At 36.1% G+C, this 25778-nt stretch overlaps 1 protein-coding gene across 3 annotated transcripts in view; it reads right to left on the reverse strand.

Moving 5' to 3' along the window:
- Cdh8 (cadherin 8) overlaps positions 1–25778 on the reverse strand; it is a 368270-nt gene that overhangs the window by 105296 nt on the left and 237196 nt on the right. For all 3 annotated transcript variants that reach the window (XM_028890179.2, XM_028890178.2, XM_028890177.2), the window contains exon 8: positions 16261–16397. In XM_028890179.2, coding sequence (XP_028746012.1) covers positions 16261–16397 — 137 coding nt within the window. The remainder of the gene's footprint in view (positions 1–16260; positions 16398–25778) is intronic.

Below are 25778 nucleotides of genomic sequence, written 5' to 3' on the forward strand. Positions count from 1 at the left end.
GCTCCAGCCATCCTAGTTCCAGGTAAGATAATCATTTTTCAAACGTGACAGTGATCTGCAGTATGATCAACAGTTGACACCATGGCTACCATCATCACATTTTGTGCCACTGGGATAGATCTGCAATACATCTATCCTTAGTTAATGTATGTCACACCAGAAAATCCAAGTTCTGAGCATCCTTAGCATTCCAGAATGGCTTTGGAGATGAACAAACTTGAAGAGATAACTTGAATTCCTCTGACCTTTGACTTCATTGCATAAAACACCAGTACTAACACCAGAGTGGGCCATTTCGTTGACTTGTTTTGTAACTTCCCCATTATAGTGAGTAAGTAGACAGTTTACAATCTGTAGACTATTGTTGTAATGTGAACAAAATTATCCTTATCTGCAAAAGACTTCACTACTGTGTCTTAATTTTTCAAAATTATATTCATCTTGGTAAGTTCACTGGGATTGTGGGGTTTATCGTCAGTATAGTAGGAACAGACACTTTATTTTCACATTCTTAAAACAATTGTAGCTTCAACACTGATATGGGCTAGTCATACCCTCAGAAGTTAACAACTTAGCAATACAGCTAATGTGCCAGTATGGTATAAAACATAAAATATCTGCCAATAAGATTTGTCCTATGTCATATTGGTAAGGCAGCACAATGTTCTTGTATCAAAGCCGGTTTGTCAAGAATTAGATATGCGATCTTAGAGAAAAGAGAAAATAATACTTTTCTAATTTTTTATCATTTATATATTATTGATGGCACTGGCCGTTTGCCAAAGTACATGGCTACTCCCTAAACTGCTTTATGTCAAGCATGAAAAAAGTATGCTCAAGAAATGATTGAATGGTAAGCATTATTACCGCTGTTGTTATTGTTTTATATTTTTCACAGCTGGTTTTAAACTTGTATAAAATAATAATCCCAAAGTGGACTAAACATGAAGTGAAAAGACATATAGGCTGGGTGTGCAATTTTAGGTATGTAATGGCCTTATTCAGAGATCATCTGCCTAGTTCAGAACCAGCTGTGTGCTGGAAAAGTATTCAAGGGGTTGTCCTTCAAAAGCATCTTCCTCTCTGGAAGAATGCTGCTGAGTCTCTTTCACTTCTATGGGATCCACATACTTAGCTCTCCATGCACTTCTGAAAGAGTGCTAGTATACAATACAAGTGGCCAGACTTGAAACTACATTCACACAACAGCAAATACAGACTCTGTGGGTTATATTGATACATTGTGTGGTTATATACACAAACATATATGTGCAATGATGATAATGGAGGAGGCTATCAATTTGAGAGTGGGAGAGGGATCATGGAAAGGACTGGAAGGAGGGAAATTTGGAGGCACTGGATGGAAGAAAGGTGACAGAAAAGTGATATAATGATGTAATTTTTAAAATTAAAATATATTTAAAGGGGATTTACCAACAGTAGGCAGGTCTAGATCTGGGCTGGGAGCAATTTTGGCTTTTTTTTAAATAATATCTTAGAAAGCTCAATTAAAATGTCAATAAATTTTTTCAGTTGCCTCACATTCACTGTGATGTTAATGGCAAGAATTTATTGAAAATATACTATGTATTTGTTTTAAGCACTCTCTATGGCTGACAAAATATCTGACAGAAACAACTTAAAGGGGGGTGGACTCCTTTTGCCTCATTTTCGCAGTGTTCGGTCCATGTCACTGGACTTGGGCAGAACATAGTGACAGCAGGAATCCATGGGGGAACACGCTATTCACCTTAAGGGGGACATGTCGCAGTGAGAAGGGAAGAAGTCTGGAACCCTACGTCATATTCAAAGACATGTCCCCATCTAATGGTTCCTATCTCCTAGAGTTTCCAGAACCTCCCAAAAAAGGTTCCACAATTGGAAAACCAGCATTTAATACCTAATCCTGTAGAGTACATTTCAGATTCAAGCCATGGCCATACTCTGTACCAAAAACCTACTCAGGACACATGTATTTCTGTCAATATAAGCCCGATACTCTACAGGTGATACTTTTAAAAACAATCAAGTGGAAATACATTTTGTGATGATATTACAGACTAATTGCCTCAAGCTAATTCAGGAAATAAATGCCTTCCCAAGGCAGCAGTTCTAAAGTCTTTGGTCTTGAGGCCCTTTTACCCATATAAAATAATTGAACAATGCTAAAATCATCTGTCCATTAGTGCTGTTCTTATTGCTTTATACATCTTAATTTTAATCATATTAGTAATTAAAATTACTTTGTTTCAAAGATAACAAAAATATAGAAGCATATATACTATTTGCCATTTAGCAATTGCACCAAGCTGTTCCATGGATAGGGGAAAATGCAGAAGGATGTAAAGGACAAATAATGTCTTCATATTATTATAGCAATATTTTTACCTGAGGCTCTCTGAACATTTCCTAGACTCTCAGGGCCCCTAGTTTCCATTACATCACTGCTGCAGATAATAAAGAACTCTGATGTTTCAAATCTTTTCCCGTAAGTTTCAATTACTTCATTATTTTACATGAATGACCTCTATTAGATTCATGGTAAATCTGGAAATATTATAGTATACAACCTTCCAATAATGAACAGGGACTAAACTCTAACAAATATTTTGCCCAACACAAAATGTCAGACCTTATAGCATATTCCAAATCTTCAAATATCGCACCCCTAAGACTGTGCTCTGTGTTATCATGCAAGGCTACAGTCACAGATGTGCCATCAAATAGCCACAAAGAAATCCTAGTAACTCTCAATCCAATGAGATAATGAAGAAAACCTTGAGGTAGAATTATAATAGACTCAAGAATGAAGCCTACCTTTCCAATGTGATTTATAACACTTACAACCTTTTAAATCTGAATGTACCTACTGCAGATGACATGATTATAGGATATTCACCTTTAAAATGTCCCCAAAGTTTTCATAAGAGAGTGATAGAATGCTAAGTCATTAGGCAAAATTATACTGAACTGAAATAGGGAATTTTATGTTTTCTCTTACATGTTTTATGATCTTATGATTCTCTTATTTTTCCCACATACATATAATATGAAACATAAGTCCTTAAAGTAGGAAAGATAACTGAAAAAAAGAAGTGTTTATATCTAGTACTGATTTTCAGCATTTCAAAAGATTATTTATTTTCCATCCTTTACACTCCCATCTAGATATTATACAATAACATATATATATACATATATATATAACATATATAAATAAATAAAAATATATTCTAAATAAAACCAGAAAGTCTTTGTGGAAATAACTGTGCATGCATTTAAACCTGCCATATACACAACTAAATAAATCAGATCAAGCTGGGCAGCGGTTGTGTATGCCTTTAATCCCAGCACTCAGGAGGCAGAGCCAGATTGATTTCTGTGAGTTGGAGGCCAGTCTGGTCTACAAAGCGAGATCTAGGACAGTGACAAAAACTACACAGAGAAACCCTCTCTCCAAAAATAAAATAAAATAAAATAAAATAAAGAAAAGAAAAAGACATCAGATCTAGATGAACTTGTTCCCCATTTTCATCACAATCTTAAGGGAAACTTCTGGATGTCTAGGACCACCTTGTTTACTATCTATCATGCTGTAACTCCCACCTTAACTATAAAGAGCCCTGGAAAATACACTTTGTAGGTGGAATTCATCACCTCCTTACTTATGCTGTGTGTATGATTCATGTCTCCAGTAGGACTACATTACTCTAGTCCAAAGTTGCTTCTTTCACTACAGAAGCCCCATGGAGACAAGAACTTGGCTTTCAACAACCTTTGTCCCTGGTTGGATTCACTGATATTTTAAGCACACATTCTGTATTTATTTGGTACACTAAGACATGGCCTATCTGATCTTTAAGCTCTTTATAGTAGATGGCATTGCAAACAAAAGCACTCATTCAAAGGACAGAGTTCACAAGAAGATAGTGAAATCAGAGTTTCGTATTATCTCTAAGGTCTCATATTCATAAGCTAGGGGTCATTGATAGAATATGGAACTGCTTTTTAAGATTCATATCTAACCATTCACTTCTAGTAGACACCTACATATTTTCAAGTCTATTTTAGGTATCAGTTTCCCTGTGAAGTTACCCCCACAGGAGTTTCTGTCTTAGAGGCTTTTTGTCTTTTTTAAAATAAACAAATGTGTGTTTTTGTGGTATTCAGCGGAGTTCAACTTTGTATCATTGTAACTGCTGCATAATTATATTGGAAATGTGAAAAACAATTCAGCAGGAAATCAAGTGATGGCTCAGTGTGGGTATTTTCATATCCTAAAATATTGAAATACAAACAGGCAAAGAGAGTTAAATGTGGTAATTTTGGGTTCCCCAAAATATTATGCACCCTAATAAACTTATCTGGGATGAGAGAACAGAACAGCCACTAGATATAGTGGTCAGAAAATAGTGGCACTCACACCTTTAATCCTAGCATTCCAAAGGCAGAGATCTGTCTGGATCTCTGTGATTTCAAAGCCACATTGGAAACAGCCAAACATGGTGGCACACACCTTTAATCCCAGGAAATGATGGCAGGAAGCAGAAAGGTATATAAGGCGTGAGGACCAGGAAGTAAAGCCTGGTTAAGCTTTTAGACGTTTGAGCAGCAGTTCAGCTGAGATCCATTTGGATGCGGACACAGAAGCTTCCAATTTGAGGAAACAGAATCAGCTGAGGAATTGTCAAGGCAAGGTTAGCTGTGGCTGGTTTTGTTTCTCTATTCTTTCAGAATTCACCCCAATCTCTGGCTCTTGGGTTAGTTTTTATTAATAAGACCTTTTAAGGTTCATGCTAGTGTTGGATACTGTGTCTAACAGACAATCTAATGACAGATAATATTTAAACACCATCAATAAAAGAATTTTCAAACACATATTTTCTTTACAATGCATTAGTTGTTTATTTGTTTGCTGAACAAAGCAGTTAAATAAAGTCAAGTAAGAAATGCTTTTTAAAAAGCATTAACTGTACCTTGAACATGGTATATGGAATTCACCAGAAAAGCTCACTCACAGAGGATTTATCATTTCATTGTTTAAAAATAGCTTATATGTTTTGTGTCATGAATATACTGCACATATATATTATGTTCTATTCAGGCACAATAGAACATAATATAGGTTTCTTACATCTACCAAGTGATTTTTAGCCTTCTATTAAATATCACAATTTTATTTTCACTGATTAATCAGGCAATTTAAGGAAATTAAGTATACAGCAAAGAAATTGCTAGTCCAGGCTCACTTGGAATTCATATTTGTTTGATGGTAGTGTCCAAAGTTTTCTCTTCCACATTTTTAATCCAGTTTCATTCTATGTCTACCTCTTCTAGCCCATTATCATGCATTCATGGTTATAACAGCTAGAGTATGGCTCCAATTGCAATGTTATTCCTGCTTATCTTTGTGGTGTTAAAAACACTTAGACATCAATATTAGCACTCAATTCAGAGTTAAATTGTTTTAGAATTAAGGAAGCAAAGCTTCTACAGGTGAAAATTTCTATGGAGGAGATTTCACAGATGTAAATATTAAATTTCTTGTGCTCATCTGGATCATCTCCATCCTATCCCAACCTATTCAATTCCTTCAATGGGAAGAAAACTTATCAGTACCCACAATATGTTCCATAGTCACTCATGAAAAATTTCTTGGAAAAGGTGTGAATCCTAAAATTTGGAAATAATGGGAGAACTTTTCATGATCAAAATTAATAACCTCACCTGGATTTGCTCATGAAAATTTGGAGAAATAAGAAGGGTATGAGCAGATGGAAACACGTTTTACAGTGGCCTACTATGAATTTTATCTGTGTGAACTAGATATGCTTTATTAATCTTCATGAGCAGATATGTAATGCAATTCAGAAATTGGGATTGAGACTACGACAGACTTGGGATGAAATCCACACCCCCAATCAATCTGGTATGATTGTCCTTTTTGCTTTATGGAGAAAGAATGGATGGTGGTGCCTCACGGTTGTGGGAGACTAAATCACATTAGCAAGCATAGTTAAGATCAGAGCACTGTGCAGCACAGAGCTAGCACAACACTCTCACTTCTCTATGTCCTAGTCAATAGGACTTACAGTCTCCAGAAATATCTGTTTCTCTCCAATCGTTACTTTTAAACTGAAGCAGATTTCAGTATATTGAAATTTCAGTTCTAATTCAGGTTGCCTTTCATTTTGAGTTAAGATTACTAGAACAGAAGCATCCTCCTGACAGTGAGACGTGCAGTATTAATCCAAAAAGGAGGCATATTTGAAATAATATTTCTTTTTTTTTATTCCAGCAGTCAGTCTTAACCAGCCTTGCTAAATGATTTCAAATGTTGGCTCATAGACATAGTGTCCCATCTCCTTTCTCTATGTTCTGATCTATCTATGCCCTATTCTGCTCCAGGATGTATAACCAGATCCTGAGCCCTAGTTTCTTTGTGATTGTGCATTTGATGCCTCACAAAAAAAGTGACCAGAATTTCCTAACGGAAATATTTTTCAGCTGTATTTCCACCCTCCTGATGGCTTCACCTCCAGAAGTTACTCCAGGGCTTAGTCCTGCCTGTTTGCTTTGAAGTGTTTAACTTGAACAAACTGTCAAGGCACATAGACTACTGTCATGAGAGGAAACCTATTTGCTTCTCCAGGTGTTTGTATACTTATGAAGAGTTAGAGAAATTTTATACATGTTCACGAAGAAGAACTGCTGTATTTGGAAAAGGCAAACTGAATTTTGGATGTTTGGATTTGGAAGGGGTTTCACACCTAAAGGTTTGCATCATCAATCCTCAATGTTTACCAAAATTTTGACACACATTCTTTTCCAAAATTGCTGCCACTCAAAGATGGTAATTTCTCTTTTCTTAGTTGATGTGTGTTGCTGAGTACACATAACCAGTAGTTATTAGCTGAGTACATGTAGCACTCCTTGTGACTAGCAGAATAGACTTTGAACATGGGTTACATTTGAGGGTAGTCTTTGTTCTACAGAGATTCCAGGGTCCTAAATATAATCCATATAAACATGGCTATAGATCGACTGGCAAATACCACCCAGGATGTCATACATTAAGTGTCTAGAATTGTTCTAAGTGGCCACTTGACTTGGGGCAAAAATGCAAGCGGCTGGGGACATGCAGAGGGAAGCGAGTGTCTATATTTAGCCTCAGTCCCAGAGCTTTGGATTAGGGATTCCTGTAAACAGAAAAACATGCTGCACTTTCATTCTTTTGGCTTTGCTGTTCTGTAACCTGCTGCTACTTGCTCAATATAGATCAGATTAAATGATAAACAGACTTGTTGTGTAATGAATTATGGGATGGCATTGTTCCAGGCTTGCCGCAAGGCTCTTGAAGGGAAGAAATAAAGTTTACTAGAATAGCAGGCCTGGTTCTTTGGGGAAGGAGGCAGGAGACCCAGGGCTCCTCTCCTCTAGCACCTTTGTTGTTGCCTCTGACACCCAAGATTGGTTGATATTCCCTGAGAAGCCATTGTTCATACAGTCAATGCTCCACAGTTTTCATAGAGGGAGTATACCCTCAATCTTGCCCTTCATCTTGTGCAGCTGAATTTTCCTCCAGTCCTGGCTTCAGTCACTTAGGGAAAAAATGAATTAAAATTGTAGATAGAAATAATACAGGTGTACTTTTCTGCCTGAAATTTACAACTAATAATTGAGTGATATATGTAAAAAAAACTCTTTTCTAACAATCAATTAATAATGTCTGTCCAGAGTCAGACACCATAAGGGTACTCCTTAATAGTGTTAATTTCTTATTTCCTTTATTTACGCCTTTATCTAGTTAATATTTTTCAAGAATTTTATTGGGTATCTAGCTAAAATACTGATTTTAAAAACATAGCAATAATATAATGTTGCATAAGAGTAGGGCATGTAACTATTTTTTTGTCTTAAAGATACACTTTAAAAACCTCAAAGTTATAAGAGTACATACTTAGACATGACTAGTCATTTCGATGAGAGGGACACTTACAGTGCACAGGAAACAGCAACCTGGTCTAGCTGACAAGATTCTATAAAGAGCACACATATTGAAGCTAAGTCCCTTCCCAAAAATGCAAATGCAGATAAATGAAGATGAATGACTACATATTGGCTAAGTAGACTTAGAAGTCTGCTCTCCTAACCTCGCAAAGTCTCCTTTGATGACTGTATTTGAAACTCTACTTTCTCTCCTGGTCCATAGGACTTCACCATCTTTATAGGAAAACCATTACCTGAGTTTAAATTGATCCATTACTGCCCTATGTTTGTAATCTGTTGAGATACATAAGGTCATTCCCACATCCTAGGGACAGCTGGCTGCCATGGGTAGCCACATTCACTTGAAAATCTGAGACTTACACTTTCTGCTTAGCTACTTTCTATGCTTTTTTTGGTGGGGGGGGGTAAAAGTAAATTGGATACCAATAGTGGAGTGGTTTCCAAAGAGATTAGAAGGATAGAAGCTTCTTTTCTAGCTTCTTTAAGGCTACTGGGTTGCTATAAAATAAATTGCCACACCAAAGAGCGCATGTTTCAAATCTACAATACAGTTGTAAATACATTTGCCATTCTGGAATAAACAATGAGCAAGACAGAGAATGAATAAAAAGAGATGAAGAGGATGTGAAAATAAACCATTGGAATGGTTACAGGTGATAAGGTAATCAAAGAGAAATTCCCAGGTCACTATTCAAAGAACTGAAGTAAGCACCATGAGAGGCAGTAGGAGAATCAACAAGACTGATGTAAAACTGGTATGGGCTGTGCACAATGTTGCATTCACCCTGAGCCTCCACCAGCCATTCCCTTTGTCTTAGAATGGCATTGACTCCAAGTCTTCCCCTTAGACAACTATTTTGGATGCTACTTGAATTCCCAAGAACAAATAATATCCTTTTTATGTTCCCTATTTTAATTTTTCACTTCCTTTCTGTCTTAGCCACTTCTCCTGCTATAAAGAGAAACCATAACCAAGCCAACTCTTTTAAAAGAAAGAATTGAACTGGGGCTAGCTTACAGTTTCAGAGAGGTAGTTCATTAGTCCCATGATGAGAACATGGTGGCACAGGCAGGTATGGTGCTGGAGAAGTAGCTGAGAGCTAAATCCTGATCCTCAGGCAGAAGGCAGAGACAGACACTGGGCTTGGTGTAGGCTTTTGAAACCTCAAAACCCACCTCCAGCAACCCACTCCTCCTCCAACAGGGGTGAATCTCCTAATCCTTCCCTACAATACACCAACTGAGAAACAAGCATTCAAGTATATGAGGCTATTGGGGTCACTTTTATTCAAAACACAATACTTTTAATTCTCTCCTCCTTTGATGAGAACATTGATCTCTACCTTATAATTCCCATATGCCTATCTGTGTTTCTAGATGTTGAAAGGCACTTGGCATGCAACTATGTTCTAAAATTATCATATTTGGCATAGACATACAATTGCAGTTGGGCCTCTTAGGCAGCAATAGCTCTTTTACCCAGCCTTCATTCGAATATCACTGTCCATTTTAGCTCTTATTGCCTCTACCTTTCTGTGAAAGTGGTACAGATGGATGTGGACTCTCTTTTTCTATACTAAACACGAAAATGAAACTGATCCTAGTGAAGTGCTAGTCCTGACTCTGATAGTTAAATATACACACTGAAGCACGGTGAGTTCTTTCTTGTTGTTAAATCTGGTCTTCAATTTGATCAGTCTGTCTTAGCATGTAAGTATATAAGTATGTGCCTGCTTCACTTTAGGAGCCATGTCTTCATAAGTAACAAATCTACCTTGTCTGAACCTAGGGTATGAGGGAGGTGGTGAAGAAATATACCACACAAAAGAATCTGCACCTATCAGTAACAAGCAAGGCTTTGATCAATTACCAAGTTTTTGCTATTGTTTTCTTTTTCTTTTGTTGTGAGGAAGGGAAAGAAATGGAGAATAGATAACATAAAGTAAACAAATAATCTTAAATGAAGGAATTAATAAAACCCTAGGAACAGGATATGTTATAAAAATATGAGGAACTTATTACTTTCCAAAGTGCACAGATCTATTCTGCACTAAGAGGCATAGTACTATCACTTAAAATTCAATTCTGACTACACCCAAGATTGAAAGAGTAATTACTATTTACATTTCCTAGATGAGAAAATTGAGAGTCAAAGCAAAGAAACATTGTGCCTAAAGTTAGAGGCCAAGTGTTAACCAAGGCTTTAAGTCTACTCAACTCTAGAACCCCAGATTCTTCTACATGAGCAGTCACACACACAAAAAAACAACAACAATACATACTATTTAGCAACTTAGGTTGGACAAAGCAATTACTCTGGCAGCTGGGCCTTAAGCCAAGAAGAAGCATTCCTTAAATGCTCTAAAACTGGTGTTTCCCTTGGAGATTTAGCCATCATTAGTGAAAAGCTTCATTTGCAATATTGTGTGCAGTTCACTGTAGTGGGCCTGAGTAATGCATTATCACTAACTCAAAGAGATTAATTTAATGGGCAATTATATGCTTCTGGCTTTGAAAACTTTCAGGTAACCAGCAGTAGTATGAATGCTTTCTGTAAATGACAATTGCAAGCTCCCATGTACACAGTTCTAGAGTTTTGTCACTTACGATCCCATACCATCGAGTTCTGTGCAGAGGACAGTCTTTAAAATTGGAATTCAGTGTCTCTGGAAGGTTCCTGCAAGGCTATTCTAAGCAGTTCAGTTTCTTCAAAGTCCTCAAATGTCCCATATCTCTTAAATCTGCACCAAAAACGCAACATTCTTCATATCCAAGCCCTGGTTCAACTCTCAGCCAGGTACATAGTAAAACCCCACACAAATGGACAAAGGAAAATTATAAAACTAATGAATATGAAACACTTGCCTTTCTCGGCCCCCTTCTTCATTGCTTATAAATTCAAATGACCACCTGACTTCAGAGGTTAGGTGAAAAATGGGTGCAGGAATCTCTCCTCTTGGGAACTGATTTAGTAAAGGTAGATTTGGGAGGGATGAAAGACTATCTTTTGTTTATTTGCTGTTTTTAACAATTACTTGTTTTCATTTTATGCATATGAATTTTTTTAATAAATTGGGAACATCATCGAAATATTGATACGTTTAAAATAGATATTATATATTTTTCTTTTAACTTAACACTTCTACTCTTTCATTATTAATATTTAATTATTTTGGGGGGACATTGTTTCATTGTGTAGATTTGGCTATCCTGGAACTCTCTCCATAGACTTTGTGACCTTGAATTCACAAAGATCTGCCTGTCTCTGCCTCTGCTTCCCAAGTGCTAGGAGGCAGTGTGCCATCACAACCTGGTAATTTTATTTTATTTAACTTTGTTTTTGAATTTGAAAATAAGTTCTTCTCTTGTAGTGTACACGATGTGGTTTCCTGCTTCTGGGGAGATCAAGGAATGACATTGGATTTCCTGGAATGAGAATTCTAGACAGCTGTGAGTAGCTACATGGCAGATGGACCAATACCCAGTCCTCTGCAAGGGAAGCAAGTGCTCTTAACTGGGAGCTAAAACTCCCGTTCCCTATTCATTTGTTATAAACAATTATCTAAGTTGATAAGATTGATGATATTCACTGCAAACCAAAGTCCCCTAAAACTATATTACAATGTGTCCTCTAATCTCTTCTCCAATCTCTAATTTGAAGCTAAAGTTCTAGTTTGAAAAGTCTCAAACCTCTGCCTTTTTTGTTGTTTCATTTTGTCTTTTCATAAATTCTAGAGCAGAATAGCCTTCTCTGACAATATTCAATTGTTCTTTCTTGCAAAGCACTAATTGCTAGACAAGTCAGGGCCTTTTATGTGAAAACACTCGCACTTTTGGAAGAAGGGACTGTCTATGATATGTATTATTATTTTGAAATATAGATATAATTGCATACATTAAATGCCTTCAAGTGTCCTTTCCTTTTTTCTTTCTGAGAAAAAGTTTTGAAGAAAGTTGAGTATGCCCAGAGACATTCCTGTCTTCTGTCTTCCATTGTGCCAAGCTAGACAATCCCAAAAGAAATTCTGCCAGCCAGCCATTTTAACCATTTGAATATGTGAACATTGATCCTGACTTCAGCATGTTCTAAACATGTCTACTGTCTTTTCCTTCTTGAATTGACCATAACTGAGTATGCTCAGGGATCTGGTTTCCCATAATATGCTTAATTATGTAAATATATGTTATATATATATATGAATATATATATGTATATATGTATACTATATAATATATAATTGTGTGTATACCAACTATCCTCATGCTTTCTTTTCTCTGGAGACAACCTAATCACTTAGCTCACTTCAGGAAATAGGTATGAGTGACAAGGATTCAAACTGAGCAGTATATGAGGAAGAAAGAAGGTCTAACTGAAGATTTTGTGCTTTCTTTTATACCCCAACCTTTGGTGTGTACAAAACACTGAACAAATAACTTAAGCCAGGTTAGAGTGACACTGTCTGGGATATCTCTATAGTAGTACCTACTTTCAAAGAGTGATTTAAGGATTAAATGCTTTGTAAGACTTATATAATTCCATCCCATTATTAAATTGTTCAACGTATTATAACTCCAATGAATACTTACTGTTCTGATAAACAACAGCCAGGTGGTATAGTTTCTGGAGCTGGGCTGGTTGCTAGCAGAGATCTAGCACTTCTGCCTAATCTCTTGCTAACACATGGACATCTAACTGCAGGTACATGAGTCTCATGAGATATGCCAATTGATCAGGATGGCAGGCTCAATCTATAATCACTGCAACACTTTGGTAGTGCACACAGAGAGCCATCCTGGCCTCATTTAAGTTAATCTGACACAAGAGGATAAAGGATGACATCTCCATTCACAAAAGAGGTAACAGATGGACTTCCCTAAAATCCACTTCTTAGCTTAATTTCATTTGTTTAAATCTTTTTGTCTGATGAGATGGCATCCAGACAGGAATTTTAAATTGTTCCCCTGGAAATGAATATTTCTCTACCATTATTAGAACCTTCTTCTATGTTGTTCTATTGCCATGGATGGCTTTCTTATTTATGTTAGACAAATACAACAAACATCTTTTTAAATATTTTTCCTGAGAAAAATATTTCTGGTCTATAACTTTCAAGATAAATATTGGATTAGACACTTCATAATCAAACTGAGTAAAAACAACTCTCTAAAATATTTTCACAGTTATTCCACTTCTTTTAAGTTCTGATGATCCTATTATTTCTATTTTACATCATGATTTTAAAAATGGATATCTTAATTGTACATTTAAAGTTTTGAGATTTATGCCTAACCCAGCATTTCAGGCAAAATTTCAAAATATATACTCATTTTTGTTGGTATTAAGAACATGAATGTAAAAAAATCAGACTGACAATAGATTTATAGCTTAGCATTTAACAATTTTACCTAAATTATTTTTCTTGGCTAAAATGAGCCAATTAAAGTCATTGAGGTTTAATTAAATGGTCTGGGGACATGAGTGAATGAGTAAACTGCTTGCTATATAATGGAGGAGACCTACATTCAAAATTCCTGAACCCAACTTCAGCACCAGGAGACAGAGCAGAAGGGTCTTGGAAGCTCACTGGCATTTGCCAGCCAGTCTAGTCAAGGTGGATATGCCCACACTTATTACCCCCCGAGAGAGAGAGAGAGAGAGAGAGAGAGAGAGAGAGAGAGAGAGAGAGAGAGAGAGAGAGAGAGACTCATATTTCAACATTTGTCAGAGACAAATCTGAGTGCTTACAAAAACTCTTATTTTCTTAATATTCTTTTAAAGTTAAAATTTCCTATATTTGTAATAATAATCATCATAAACATAACTAGATATTTCACTATTACAGGAAGGGTTATTTTTCATCTATATTATGAAATAATTTTTACTATCATCTTAAATTCATTAAGAGAAGGTCTCTGTTAGCATGTTTTTGCCCCCACTATCATGGAACAGATTGAGTTTCAGCCATTCATGGTTTCCCTCACCTCTGTACCTCTCTCTATGGATATCTTAGCCCACCACAATGTTCTCTTTCACAGGGAGGTGCTTCCAGGGCCAAAGGAGGAAAACACTAAGGAAAGCAGGGCTTTGGGCTATTGTACTCCCTGCGGTATCCACACTGAAAATATGGGTGTTAGGAATGAAAGATTCAATGATTATTGAAGCAAAAAGTGGAAGTACAAATTCCCTGACAGCGCTTTGGTACTCTTGTCTTCATGGAGTTAATAGCTCCTTGCCCCAGAACATCTGCTTTCTTTTGTCTTTCTCATTTTGAGATTCCTTGAAAATGAATCTTTTGTTTCTAGATTGCCCTGAAATGTTTCTTAAACACCTGTTTGGTGAATTCATTTACTTTTGTTCCTTAGAATGGAATACATGATTGCTTATAATTGGGACAACCTTGATGAATATTAAAGCAGAGGCATCATTCTCATTAAAAATGGAGCAGAGGTTAAGGTTAACTTGAGTAGAACGTATTCTATTCATGAAAAAAAAAATTTAAAGTAACTACTGCTTATGTCCTTTATAAAAGAATCTTTTTTTTTCTTTCAAGCTTTACATGGTATTAAGCTAATGCAACAAGATATACTTTTTCTTCTCTATTAAAGGCTGAGGTGATAATGGCGCTTCAGCACTATAAATTATAAGCATTTCATGTCTGTACACTTCTGAATGGGCTTAAGACTTCTAATAAACCCAGACGAGCAAAAAGATGTGCTTTGTTTTATTGTTCCCTTAATGTTACAGGGAAGAAACTACAGCCACACTAAGGCCTGAGGGGAGAAAATAATATCTGAAACCATAGAAGGAAGTTTCCAAGGCCTGTGTCCTCCCAGACCCAGACATTCTTTCAACTAAACATGCTTTCAATAGACACAGATGCTGTTCTTCTGTATTTAGATTCTCTTGTGTGTGTTTCCTATTCGGATAGGGTCTCATTAGGTAGCCACTGTTTAAATAGAATCCTAATCTCCCTCCGCTCATCTCCTCAGTGCTAGGATAATGAGTAGGCCCCTCCACATCCAAATATAATTATTTTCACAAGGCTCCAACCAGGATATCCTCTTCATAGCTCACAAATGCATCCTTCTTTATACCTGGGTATCTATATCTGTGTCCATACCTATGTCTCAGAGATACTTCCCTTGTTTTCACATTTGATACCAGAGAACAAAGAGTGGCTTTTAGAGTATATAGCTCTAATTTTCCTCTGCACTCTCTCTGTGGTATACAGAAGTGCCCATGATGCTTTATTAATGCTCCTCTTTTAACACTTTTTTTTGGCTATAGATTAAAACCAAAGGTATTAGTATTATCTTCATTTTCACATTCTCTTTACCACTGTCTTTCTAGAATTCAGTATCATCTCATTTGAATTTGTGCAGTTTTGAAGGCTTTATCTTATCTTTATTGAAACATTTTAATGCTATGCAATGTGTATTTTGTTTGAAAATCAAATGAAAAGAATGTTCTCTTTCATATAGTGCTTGTGTGTGTGTGCGCGCATGCACTTACACGTGCACGCTTACTCATGAACTCACTTGTGCACTTGCCAACATAGACACGTGTGAAGGGTAGTGAGTACCCCTGAGATGTCTTCCTCAGTCACTTCTCTTTCTTATGTTTGGAGGCAGGATTGCTCACTGAGCTTGAACTGGTTGTTTCATCTAGACTGGTTAGTTGGTCCACGAACTCTCATGATCTGTCTGTCTTTGCGCACAAATCCAAACTTGCTGGCATACACTACAATACCTGGCTTTCTCTGTGGTTGGTGGGGAATTGAATCCTCCCTTTCACAATTTTTTAAGAAAAAAAATTAGTGAAGTGAAGTGCAAGATTGCAAAGATTGTGTCATATTAGCTTTCACTGTGTAGCTGTTGTACTAGCTTTATTAAGTATAAAAATTCTACATTATCAAACACACACAGAAGTGTTGTTTTAGTAACACCACAAACTGATTCACTATAAAACAGCAGATTTCACAAAAAATCATATTGAATTTTTATTAAAGATGTTTAATGGTTCTATAACAAGAAAATTCACAAAAATACTCAGATATGAAAAAGTTTCCTTTTTACATGTATTATTTATATTTGTTAATTTATTAGAGTGTAAAGTATTTTATGTTGGGATGATACAATGAAATAAATCCCAAAACAGAATATCTAGACAGGACAGACTATTTATCATGTGATCAACCAGTACCAAATGAATACATTCACAGAAGGAAGAAACAAACTCAAGACACTTACTGATCTCAGTAGCGATGATAGTGATGTTGTGCCAGACACTTAATTCTCTGTCAAGTGGAGTTGCCAGTGTTATCTTCCCATCATCTGCATTGATGTTGAACTGTCTTTCCAAGTCAGTGTGACGGTCAATGGAGAACCTGCAGAACAGAGAGACCTATAATTTCCTTGTAGATTTCTTTGATGCATACCTTCTACAACAGACCTTTAGTAATCCTGGGAGATTCATAGTTGTAAAGCCAAATGAATTGGGAAACTCTGTGGCATCATAATTTGTAAAACAAAATGACTGAATGAGACACAGGAAACTTAATAATTATTGTCCAAGGAGCAATTAGACACATATGCAACATGGAGGTCATAAACCATCACCGGTTTCAATAGGCAGCATCTTCAAAAACTGATGCTGATGAAGAGTTAATTGGACAATCCATCACATTTATTAGACAACTTATGATAATTAGCCATTGCCACATGATACAGTATAAAACAAAAAAACTCAGGCCAATGCAAAGAGTGCTTACAACATTTTATTCATTACTGCTCAAGGAAATACTGGATTTTGATAAAATTGTATGTTATACAATTTTCTATTAAGTGGAGTTGCCAGCATTATTTTCTCACTATATGCACTAACTATATCATGAATTCAATAGGTAGGCAGAGAAGTATGATTGGGTAAATTATGATTCTTCTTTTCAGCTTTTTATTCATTAGAAATTGTACATGCAATTTTTAGATTAGATTCAAAGACCAGCAAAAAGCTGGATATTATTATTAAAGCCCCTGCCAATTAACAATCACCATTAAAGAGTTTGGAATAGTACTAAAAGCTACTTAATGTTATTGACATTTATTTGTTGATGAAATCCTCAATAAAATGAAACAATTAAAGCTATAACTTCTGATTTAGTAATGGCTCAGCTACAAATAAAACTTAGACAGTGACTACTAGCCATATAATATAAGAAAGAGTCCACCTCAACTCTACAAAATAATTGAAGAATTCACAAATGATACAAGAACTCTGCAGCATTGGTATTGATAGTTTCAACAAAATGTTGATCATAGGGAGGTTTTTTTGATTATAAAATGTTTGAATCCAGAATAACTAAAGATAAAACCAATGACCTTTTCCTGTGAAATAATGGCTGAGTATACCACAGAGGTTCCAAAGTTAGCCATAAAATATCTCTGTAAAATTTTGACCTACATGCTGTATATGCTCTGATTCTTTTTTTATTATTCATTTTACATACCAATCACAGATCCCCCCTTCCCTCCTCCCAGCCCTTCAGCCTCCCCACCCACCCACCCCGGCCCCCCAATTCCCTCCTACAAGAAGGTAAGACCTCCCACAGGGAGTCAGTAGAGCCTGGTACATTCAGTAGAGGCAATTCAAGCCAACCGCCCCACCCCCCCCCTGCCTCAAGGCTGGGCGAGTTGTCCCACCATAGGTAATGGGCACCAAAAAGCCTTGCACCAGGAATGTATCTTGATCCTACAGCCAGGGGGGACCTTAAGCAGATCAAGCTACACAACTGTCTTTTTTATGCAAAGAGCCTAACCCAGTCCCATGGAAGCTCCACAGGTGTTGGTCCAAATTTCATGAGTTCCCACTAGTTTGGTTTGGTTGTCTTTGTAGATTACCTGCTGGATCAATTATCATTTCCTGCACTATAATTTCTTAAATACAATTTCAGGCATCTCTGGGTTCTAGTAATTTTATTTTTGTGCTGCTGGTATTGCAAACATTGATGCAACAAGTTTCTCAGAGGCCATAGTAAATGAGAACGAGTCAAATCACTGATGCCCAGTGAGCCACTTGTCCAATGAACATTCCATGGTTATCTGGTGGTTATGCTGTGAGTGACTGGAACCTCTAGTTTAAACTAGTCAGAACAGTATAATATATTTCAAACAAAGTTCCGTTTTTATTCCCTGCTTCCAATTTGAGTGATGAAGACAAGAAACTTGTTCAGAATATATTTGCATTGCATTTTGCTTTGTGTGTATGTGTGTGTTGCATATATGCAAGTGTATAAGTATGTGCGTATGTGGATATATTTACATGTATGTATAAGCAGATCTGGAAGTTCAAGACTGATTTCGAATCTTCATTAACACTCCCTCCACGTTATTCTTTGGAACAGAATCTCTCAATATTATACATAGTTTACTAATTCAGGTAGTCTCCCTAGCCAACTTGCTCTGGGTATTCTCTGTTTTCATCTTTGAGGACTGAAATTATAGATGGGGATTTAAGCTCTGATCCTCATGGTGGTACAAGTGCTATAACCACTGAGCCTTCTCCACAGACCATTATACTTGTAGTTTAGTGTGGATTATTGCTTCTGGGCTAATTTATGAACTCATTTAACCTTTATTTCTTTGTTGGAAATTATGAAGTGCCTATATATAGGAAATTGATTTGCAAACTAGCAATAAATCATACATAAGTCTTTGGTTCTTCGTAGGTACTAAGGACAGGTCCATTTATTAATAATTGTCAAATTTGCTCAAAAGATTAAATCTTAATCTAATTGAAGGGTAATGGAGATTGACACAACTCTAACTGTGTGTAAAAGGCATAAATATATAAATGCTGTTGGTGTTTTGTAACTTCCACAACTCTAGTAAAGTCCTAACTATTTATTTCAACTTTCAAAATTCCAGTTTATTACAGACTATCAGTGGTGAGCCATAAGAATTTGTTAAATAAGCAATAAATACAGCCTTTTATTAATATCATAATTAAAACCATAATAACATTATATGATTCCACAATGGCAGAAACTTGATGGGAAAAGTGACTCAGTTGAAGGCTATTTTCCACTTGAACTGTGTCAAGAAAGACTTTGGTGCTGCTAAAGAAGTTTGTTTCAAATATTTCATTGCCAGATTGAGTTCAAGATAAATTTTCTGAAGAGTGGCTAGCCTATGAGAAAATTTGGACAACATTATGCTCAGGAAGAACATTTCAACACTGGATATTTGCCAGTAAGTGATAGACAGCTTTTCTTTCTGTGCTTTATCAGGTTCTAGGAACACAAAGTGCATGGGAATTAGAATATTTGTCATCATTTATATAAACTGGTATAGCATCTGTAAATAAAATTTAATTTTTGTTACAACTCTACAGATATTTTAAATGATTTTTAAACTACCTATAATATCTAATGCAGTATTAATTCAATATAAATTGTCATTGTTTTGGAAATAAGAAAAAAGAGTTGCATATGTTTAGTACAGATATAAACATCCTAGCTTTAACCATGATATATAGAGGAAACATGGAAATTCTGGAAAGAGACTGAGGATATGTGAAATGTTATAAAACTATTGTAGGGTAATCTTACATATTATTTTATTCATATTAATTCAGAATAGCATTTAGTGGATAAACTTTGCTTTCCATAACTTTATGAAATAGTTTACATTTTTGGATGGAATCAAAGTTATTTTGAGTCTACAATGTAAGGCTCCCAGATTAAACAAAACTATTATATAATGAATAAAATAGAATTTCTTAAAATAATATGGTACTGATAAACTCTACCTAGTAAATAGAAAGTTAGAATGAATATGTATGTGTGATTCCTTCTGAAGTTCATTCATAGATCAAAGAGAAAATGTTCAGCATTGGATAGTAATAATATCTAATATTATTGTGAGAATTAGATGAGATGATATATAGGGCACACTGTGCTGACCAATATGAAGTAAGTACGGCCTCAAGGGCTCTCATATCATTTACAGGTCAATGTCATCCTTGGATGCTACATGTATACATAGTATTAGAAGTACAAAGAGGATTCTGAGTGTTATGTTGGGATGTTTTGTGGCCCCAAAACTTGTATTTAGGAATCCAAATCCCCAATAAATTGGAAGGTGAATGGCTAAGAAGAATGATCTTCTCTTACAAATGAAATCCAAGGGAGTCTGAACACCTTTCCTTACCACAAGTAAAGACAGTGAGATAGCAATCTATAGTCAAGCAAAAGATAGAGCTCTTCAGATATTGTTTTGCTGGCAGTCTGGTCTCAGACTTCCCAACCTCTGGAAGACTGAAAAATAAATTACTGTTGACTTAAGCTTCCCATCTGGTACTTTGTTAAAGTCTCCAGAACAGACAAGATTCAGTCTAAGAGGTAATACTTTTTTCTCAATTGGAATCCACAAATTTGAATATATTAGTAATTTCTAAGTATTAAAATGTGAGATCTAAGTAAAGACAGTTCACTAAATAAGATAATTAGGATTTAGGCTTCTAAATGCCAGGAATAAAGTCTTCTATTTTTCATCATTTTTATATAGCTCTGGATAAATTTTAATCCACCTCATTTTCTCACAAACTCTGCTCTCATGTTTGAGAGCATGGCTAGTTTGTGTGTTTTTTCTTAGGCTATCAGGAAAGTTCCTGGCCATGTAACATTACATTTTCATAACCCTTGGCATAAAGTACAAGGGTCACTGGTCTGGGTTCATAATTTCCTATCAAGGATTAATCACTAGCAAATTACAGAAAAGAGAAAAAAAACACTCAAAGAAATGTAAGTTGGCTTAAACACAATAAATCAGGAGTAATGACTTGAAGTTTAGAATCTGATGTAACATATAATTTCTGAAAACATGACCATTTGAGGCAAATGCTTCAGAAACATACCCTGGTCACTAAGCTACTCCAGATTGCTCTGATGCTGCACTGAATACCATTACAGAGGGTAGAACACATGCTGGCCTAAAGCTAGTGACTCTGCAGCTGAAACTCAATGTGGGTGGGATGGTTTGGGCAGAAAGGAAAGGGGATCATCACACCAAACTCTTAGTCTTAGTTACCACTCTGTAAATTGTAAAACATATCTACTTTACAGTGTATTGCTTTGTAGTGAGTTGAAAATAACTGATAATAGGTATAAAAGTGAGTCTATAAATGTTGAGATCTCTGAGGGACCAGACTCCTTGTAGGAAAGAGAGTCCAGAAATAGAAAGAGGTGAGTAAAGATCCTAATTCAAATACTTTAGTAGCTTTTAGAAGAGTAAACTGTCTTAAAAAGACTGTAACACTATTCCCAAACTCTTTGTGGTATTTGTGTTCATTGCTATTCACCTCTGGGACTGTGGGTATCTCAACAGAACATAGACTCCAGCAAAGGAGGAGAGAAACTGCACTGGCTTTCTAGGGCATGATTCTTCCACAAGTCATCTTTACCACTTGGCCCCAGTCTTTGTTGAGTTTTCTTTCTGAAGAATGACTCTCCTATTATTCTTCAAACATTTACCTGACCTCTGCTCTTTACTTTCAAAAAAGAAGGTTTTATTCATCCACTATAACATCAAAACAGGTAGATGTTTTTCTGCTGTTATTTAATAATTCTATGTGGAGATAATAATTTACTGAGTATGAAAAAGTTAGTGTCCTATTATTAATGTTCAAAAGGAATATATGCTAGCTCAAACATTGATTTTTATGTACATGATTAAAATATCCTGACTCCTTGATATTTTATGTATTATATTTGTGGATCCTTCACACAATTACTTATGATGTTTTAGATGAAAGTTATAGTTTTGAGCAGAATAATATGCACATTGGAGAATCACCTTCCTGCCACAATAAGAAAAATTCTCATTAATACAGGGGAAGTGGAATGTGAGAAAATGAGCTTCTTGGGTCATGGTCATATCAGTTTTAATGATGAGAGTTTTGGAAATAATTCCTTTCAAGTGTAAGATAGGTTTTAGAAGCCATTTTATCTCTGATAACCAGTATTCACAGAAATCCTTTTGAAATTTCTTATTTGTAATCTGTAAAATCCACTGCTTGGCTTTATTGCCAGGCTTCCTCTACACTATAGTTATGCTTCCTGGAAATAAGTGCTAGGGACTGAACCAGTTTTCTTTGTGGAACTAAGGCTATATACTCAAGAAAATTCTCAAATTAGTTGCTTAGCACATGTCTCAAAGTGGTAATTTTGCACAAAACACGGTGACCAGACATGGAATCATGTCATCGGTTTTATTCAATTCAAAGGAGTTTTCAGATATCAGAAGTCAGTTTAAGAAAATAACATTGGTTGGTTTTCTGAAAACAACTGAATGAATGCTATTGTGGGGAGAAATAGCACACTGCTACTACATTACTATTGTTGCTGATTATTAAAAACAACTTTTACCTGATTAATGTGCTACCTCGACAAACACAATTCTACTTCATACTCTCAAGACATTATCTGGCTCAAAACTCGTACTTCTTTTATTCATGAGTTTAGATGCAAAATGTTCACATCAGATTTGCTGCTTATAATGCACAAATAGACTATACTTCTTAACTTTTTTTCCTTGACCAAGCCCCCTGCTATATACCGACAGGAAGCGTCCACCCCCACTGAATTCCTTTTCCTTCTCTGCAGTTAAGAATATCAGAATGTAATCATTTGGTGATTATGATCACCTTCAGGATTTATCAGGGTCTCTTGTTAGTCCCTGTGACTTGAGGGCCACATACTCAAACTGCAGGTTGAATAAGGGATACACTTCAGAGCTTTACTAATTATTATAATGATCCAGTTAACAGACAGCATGGTGTAAACTGCATTCTTCTAATGGTGATATTGGTGAAACAGTAGATAATTTTCTAGAGGCTTAACTCCTTAGTTTCTAACCTCTCTGTTAAGTACAGTTATGTCTGCTCTAAGGTCACGTCATCAAAGAAACACCCACCTAAGTGCAAATGTTAACATGCTCTCTACATCAGGTGATACGTTGTAGTTTCTAAGATTACAATCCAAAGTAACATTGAAAGATTTGTTTGTTTGTTTATTTGTTTGTTTTTCGAGACAGGGTTTCTCTGTGTAGCTTTGCGCCTTTTCTGGAACTCACTTGGTAGCCCAGGCTGGCCTTGATCATAGCCAGTCTCTGTCTCCAGAGTGCAGGGATTAAAGGCGTGTATCACCACCGCCCAGTGGAAAGATTTTTTATTGTGGAAGATACTTGGGCAGCTATCTTTGTATTAAACATCAACAAAGGCATTTGAAAGATTCTGCTATCTGAGCTCCATATGAAGAAAAACACAATGCTGTGACATTCCTCCCTTCATTGTCAGAGGAAGGAGAAAGAAAACTCCAGCTGTGTGTTTTTAAGGTGTAGCTTTTATTTTACTTAGGATCAAATATAGATAATTTGGTTTCCAAATGTAGTTCAGTTTCCTTGTCATTTTTCTCTTTCTCTTTGTGTAAGAGGTATATGTACATTGTGTGTATTTATGTGTGTGTGTGTGTGTGTGTGTGGTGTATATGTGTGTGTACACATGCATGTGTGTATATGTGTATTACTACAACTCATTCCCCATACACATTTTTAAAATAACTTTACAATTTATATCATGTACAAGTTTATGCAGTACTGGAAGACAAAAAGTCATGCTCTAAGGCAGTGGTTCTCAACTTGTGGGTCATGACTGGTTTGGAGTTTTATATCAGATATTTACATTACAATTTATAACAGTAGCAAAATTGCAGTTATGAAGTAACAACAAAATAATTTTACGGGTGGGAGTCACCACAACATAAAGAACTATTTTAAAGAGTCATAGCATTAGAAAGATTGAGAACCACTGCTTTAGAGCAAGCTCACAGTGCCCTAAAATTTTCCACTATACCCTACTTCCAAAATGACTCATCTCCCAAGAATACTATGGTTTGATGATCTATCCCTTGAGGGACACTGATCAAAGTGATTAAAACAAAATTAAAGGTACAGATTAGGTATGAAAGGTACTAGCTCTGTTAATAACCTAGCAATTCCCTACTGTACATAAGACATGGCATTATATAGTTATGATTTTTCTCTTATATAATTTAGCTTATATGTGTGAAGCCAATATAAATACATAGTTTTCTTGGAGCTAACAGTGAGAAGAGAAAAGACCCAAGAAGAATAAAATTCTACAAAAAATGTATTCCTATCTAAAGATAGCTAAGTGGAAAAATTCAGCATAGACAAATGTTCTGTGTGTCTGAAGAATTTAAAACAGGACAATTTTGTTGTAGTATTGTACACTGTCTGAAGGTGTAGTGCTGTGATTGGTGTAATGAAAAGTTTAATAGCCAATAACTAAATAGGAGGTATAGTGCTGTGGGATGTCTTTCTGTATGCTATGATATGTGTTGTTAGCATTGGCTAATACATAAAGCTGTTTTGGCCTATGGCAAGGCAGCTTAGAGGTAGGCAGGAAATCCAAGGAGAGAGGCAGGAAGAGAAAGGCAGAGTAGGGAAGACTCCAGCATGCCGCCCAGGAACAATGTGTAATGGGACACAGGTAATGCCATGGAACACGTGGTGATACTTAGACTAATAGAAATGGGTCAAGTTATAAGAGTTAGCTAGCAAGAAGCCTGGCATGGGCCATGCAATTGGTAATTAATATTAAGCCTCTGAATGATTATTTTATAAGTGTCTGTGGAACCTTGGGGCTGGACAAGATTGGAGAAACCTTCTGGCTACATTTGGCTGCAAAAAGTGTTGGCTTGACTTTCCACCTAAAACATGAGAGAACTTTAAAAGAAATTCTAAAAATGGGCTAAGAACAGCTTTCTACTTCATGTCTCATGCACACTGAGATATAGAGACTCCAAGATACAGAGACACTGTGGCACAGTATCTTGTCTACAGTATGGTGGGTTCACACGCTTGAGTACAGCATGCCAGTTTCCTGCCTTGGTACACAGAGGTGTCTCCAAATCATGCAGCACACTGCGTGGTGGATTTGGCTTTTACTCATACAGATAAAAAGGGTTTATGGGCCAGCTGCATGCTCCCTGATGGCAGCATGGACCCCAGAGTTAGTTTAAGCATGACTCTCTTGGGTACCCCTGCCATGTTGAAAAGCTGAGGTGGGCAGAGTCAGCAGCCAAGGCTGCTGGGCTTAGCCACACAGCTTAGCAGTTTAAAATCTCTCCTGGTCAGAGACGAATTATAGATTCACAATGAGACAGATTAGGATGGAATAAAACTCTAAACTGTTTATAGTGTATATAAAAATGTACATAAGTTTGAAAGAGAGAGGAAAAGGAGGATAGACAGTTATATGAAGAATATGAAGAAATAGTTTTAAAAAATAATATATTTCTGCTCTTGTTTAAGGTACGTTTGTGTAGCTCATTTGAAATTGTAATGTATAATTAAGAAATATAGATTAATAATTAGTCATCCATGATAATCAAATTTCTAGACATGTTAGTTAAGTTTTCTAGGTATACATAGATATATTTCAATTAAGTAGGTGATCTTCAAACACTTCAAAGATCTACAAAATATGACATTAAAATGTTTTAAAAACTTAGACTTTCTAGACAATTGGACACATCTGCTCTTGGCAGCACTGATTTACTTCAGAGAGGAGGATGGGCATCGAAGACACTCCATGTGGAGTTTATCTTCTTCTTGGCAAAAATGCCATTTGGGCAAGAGGCTGCTCTTGCCTGGAATGCTGAAAATATGTTGTGCAAAATAGACATTCA

This window comes from Peromyscus leucopus, chromosome 5, assembly GCF_004664715.2.
Source record: "Peromyscus leucopus breed LL Stock chromosome 5, UCI_PerLeu_2.1, whole genome shotgun sequence".
NCBI classification, from domain to species: Eukaryota; Metazoa; Chordata; class Mammalia; order Rodentia; family Cricetidae; genus Peromyscus; species Peromyscus leucopus.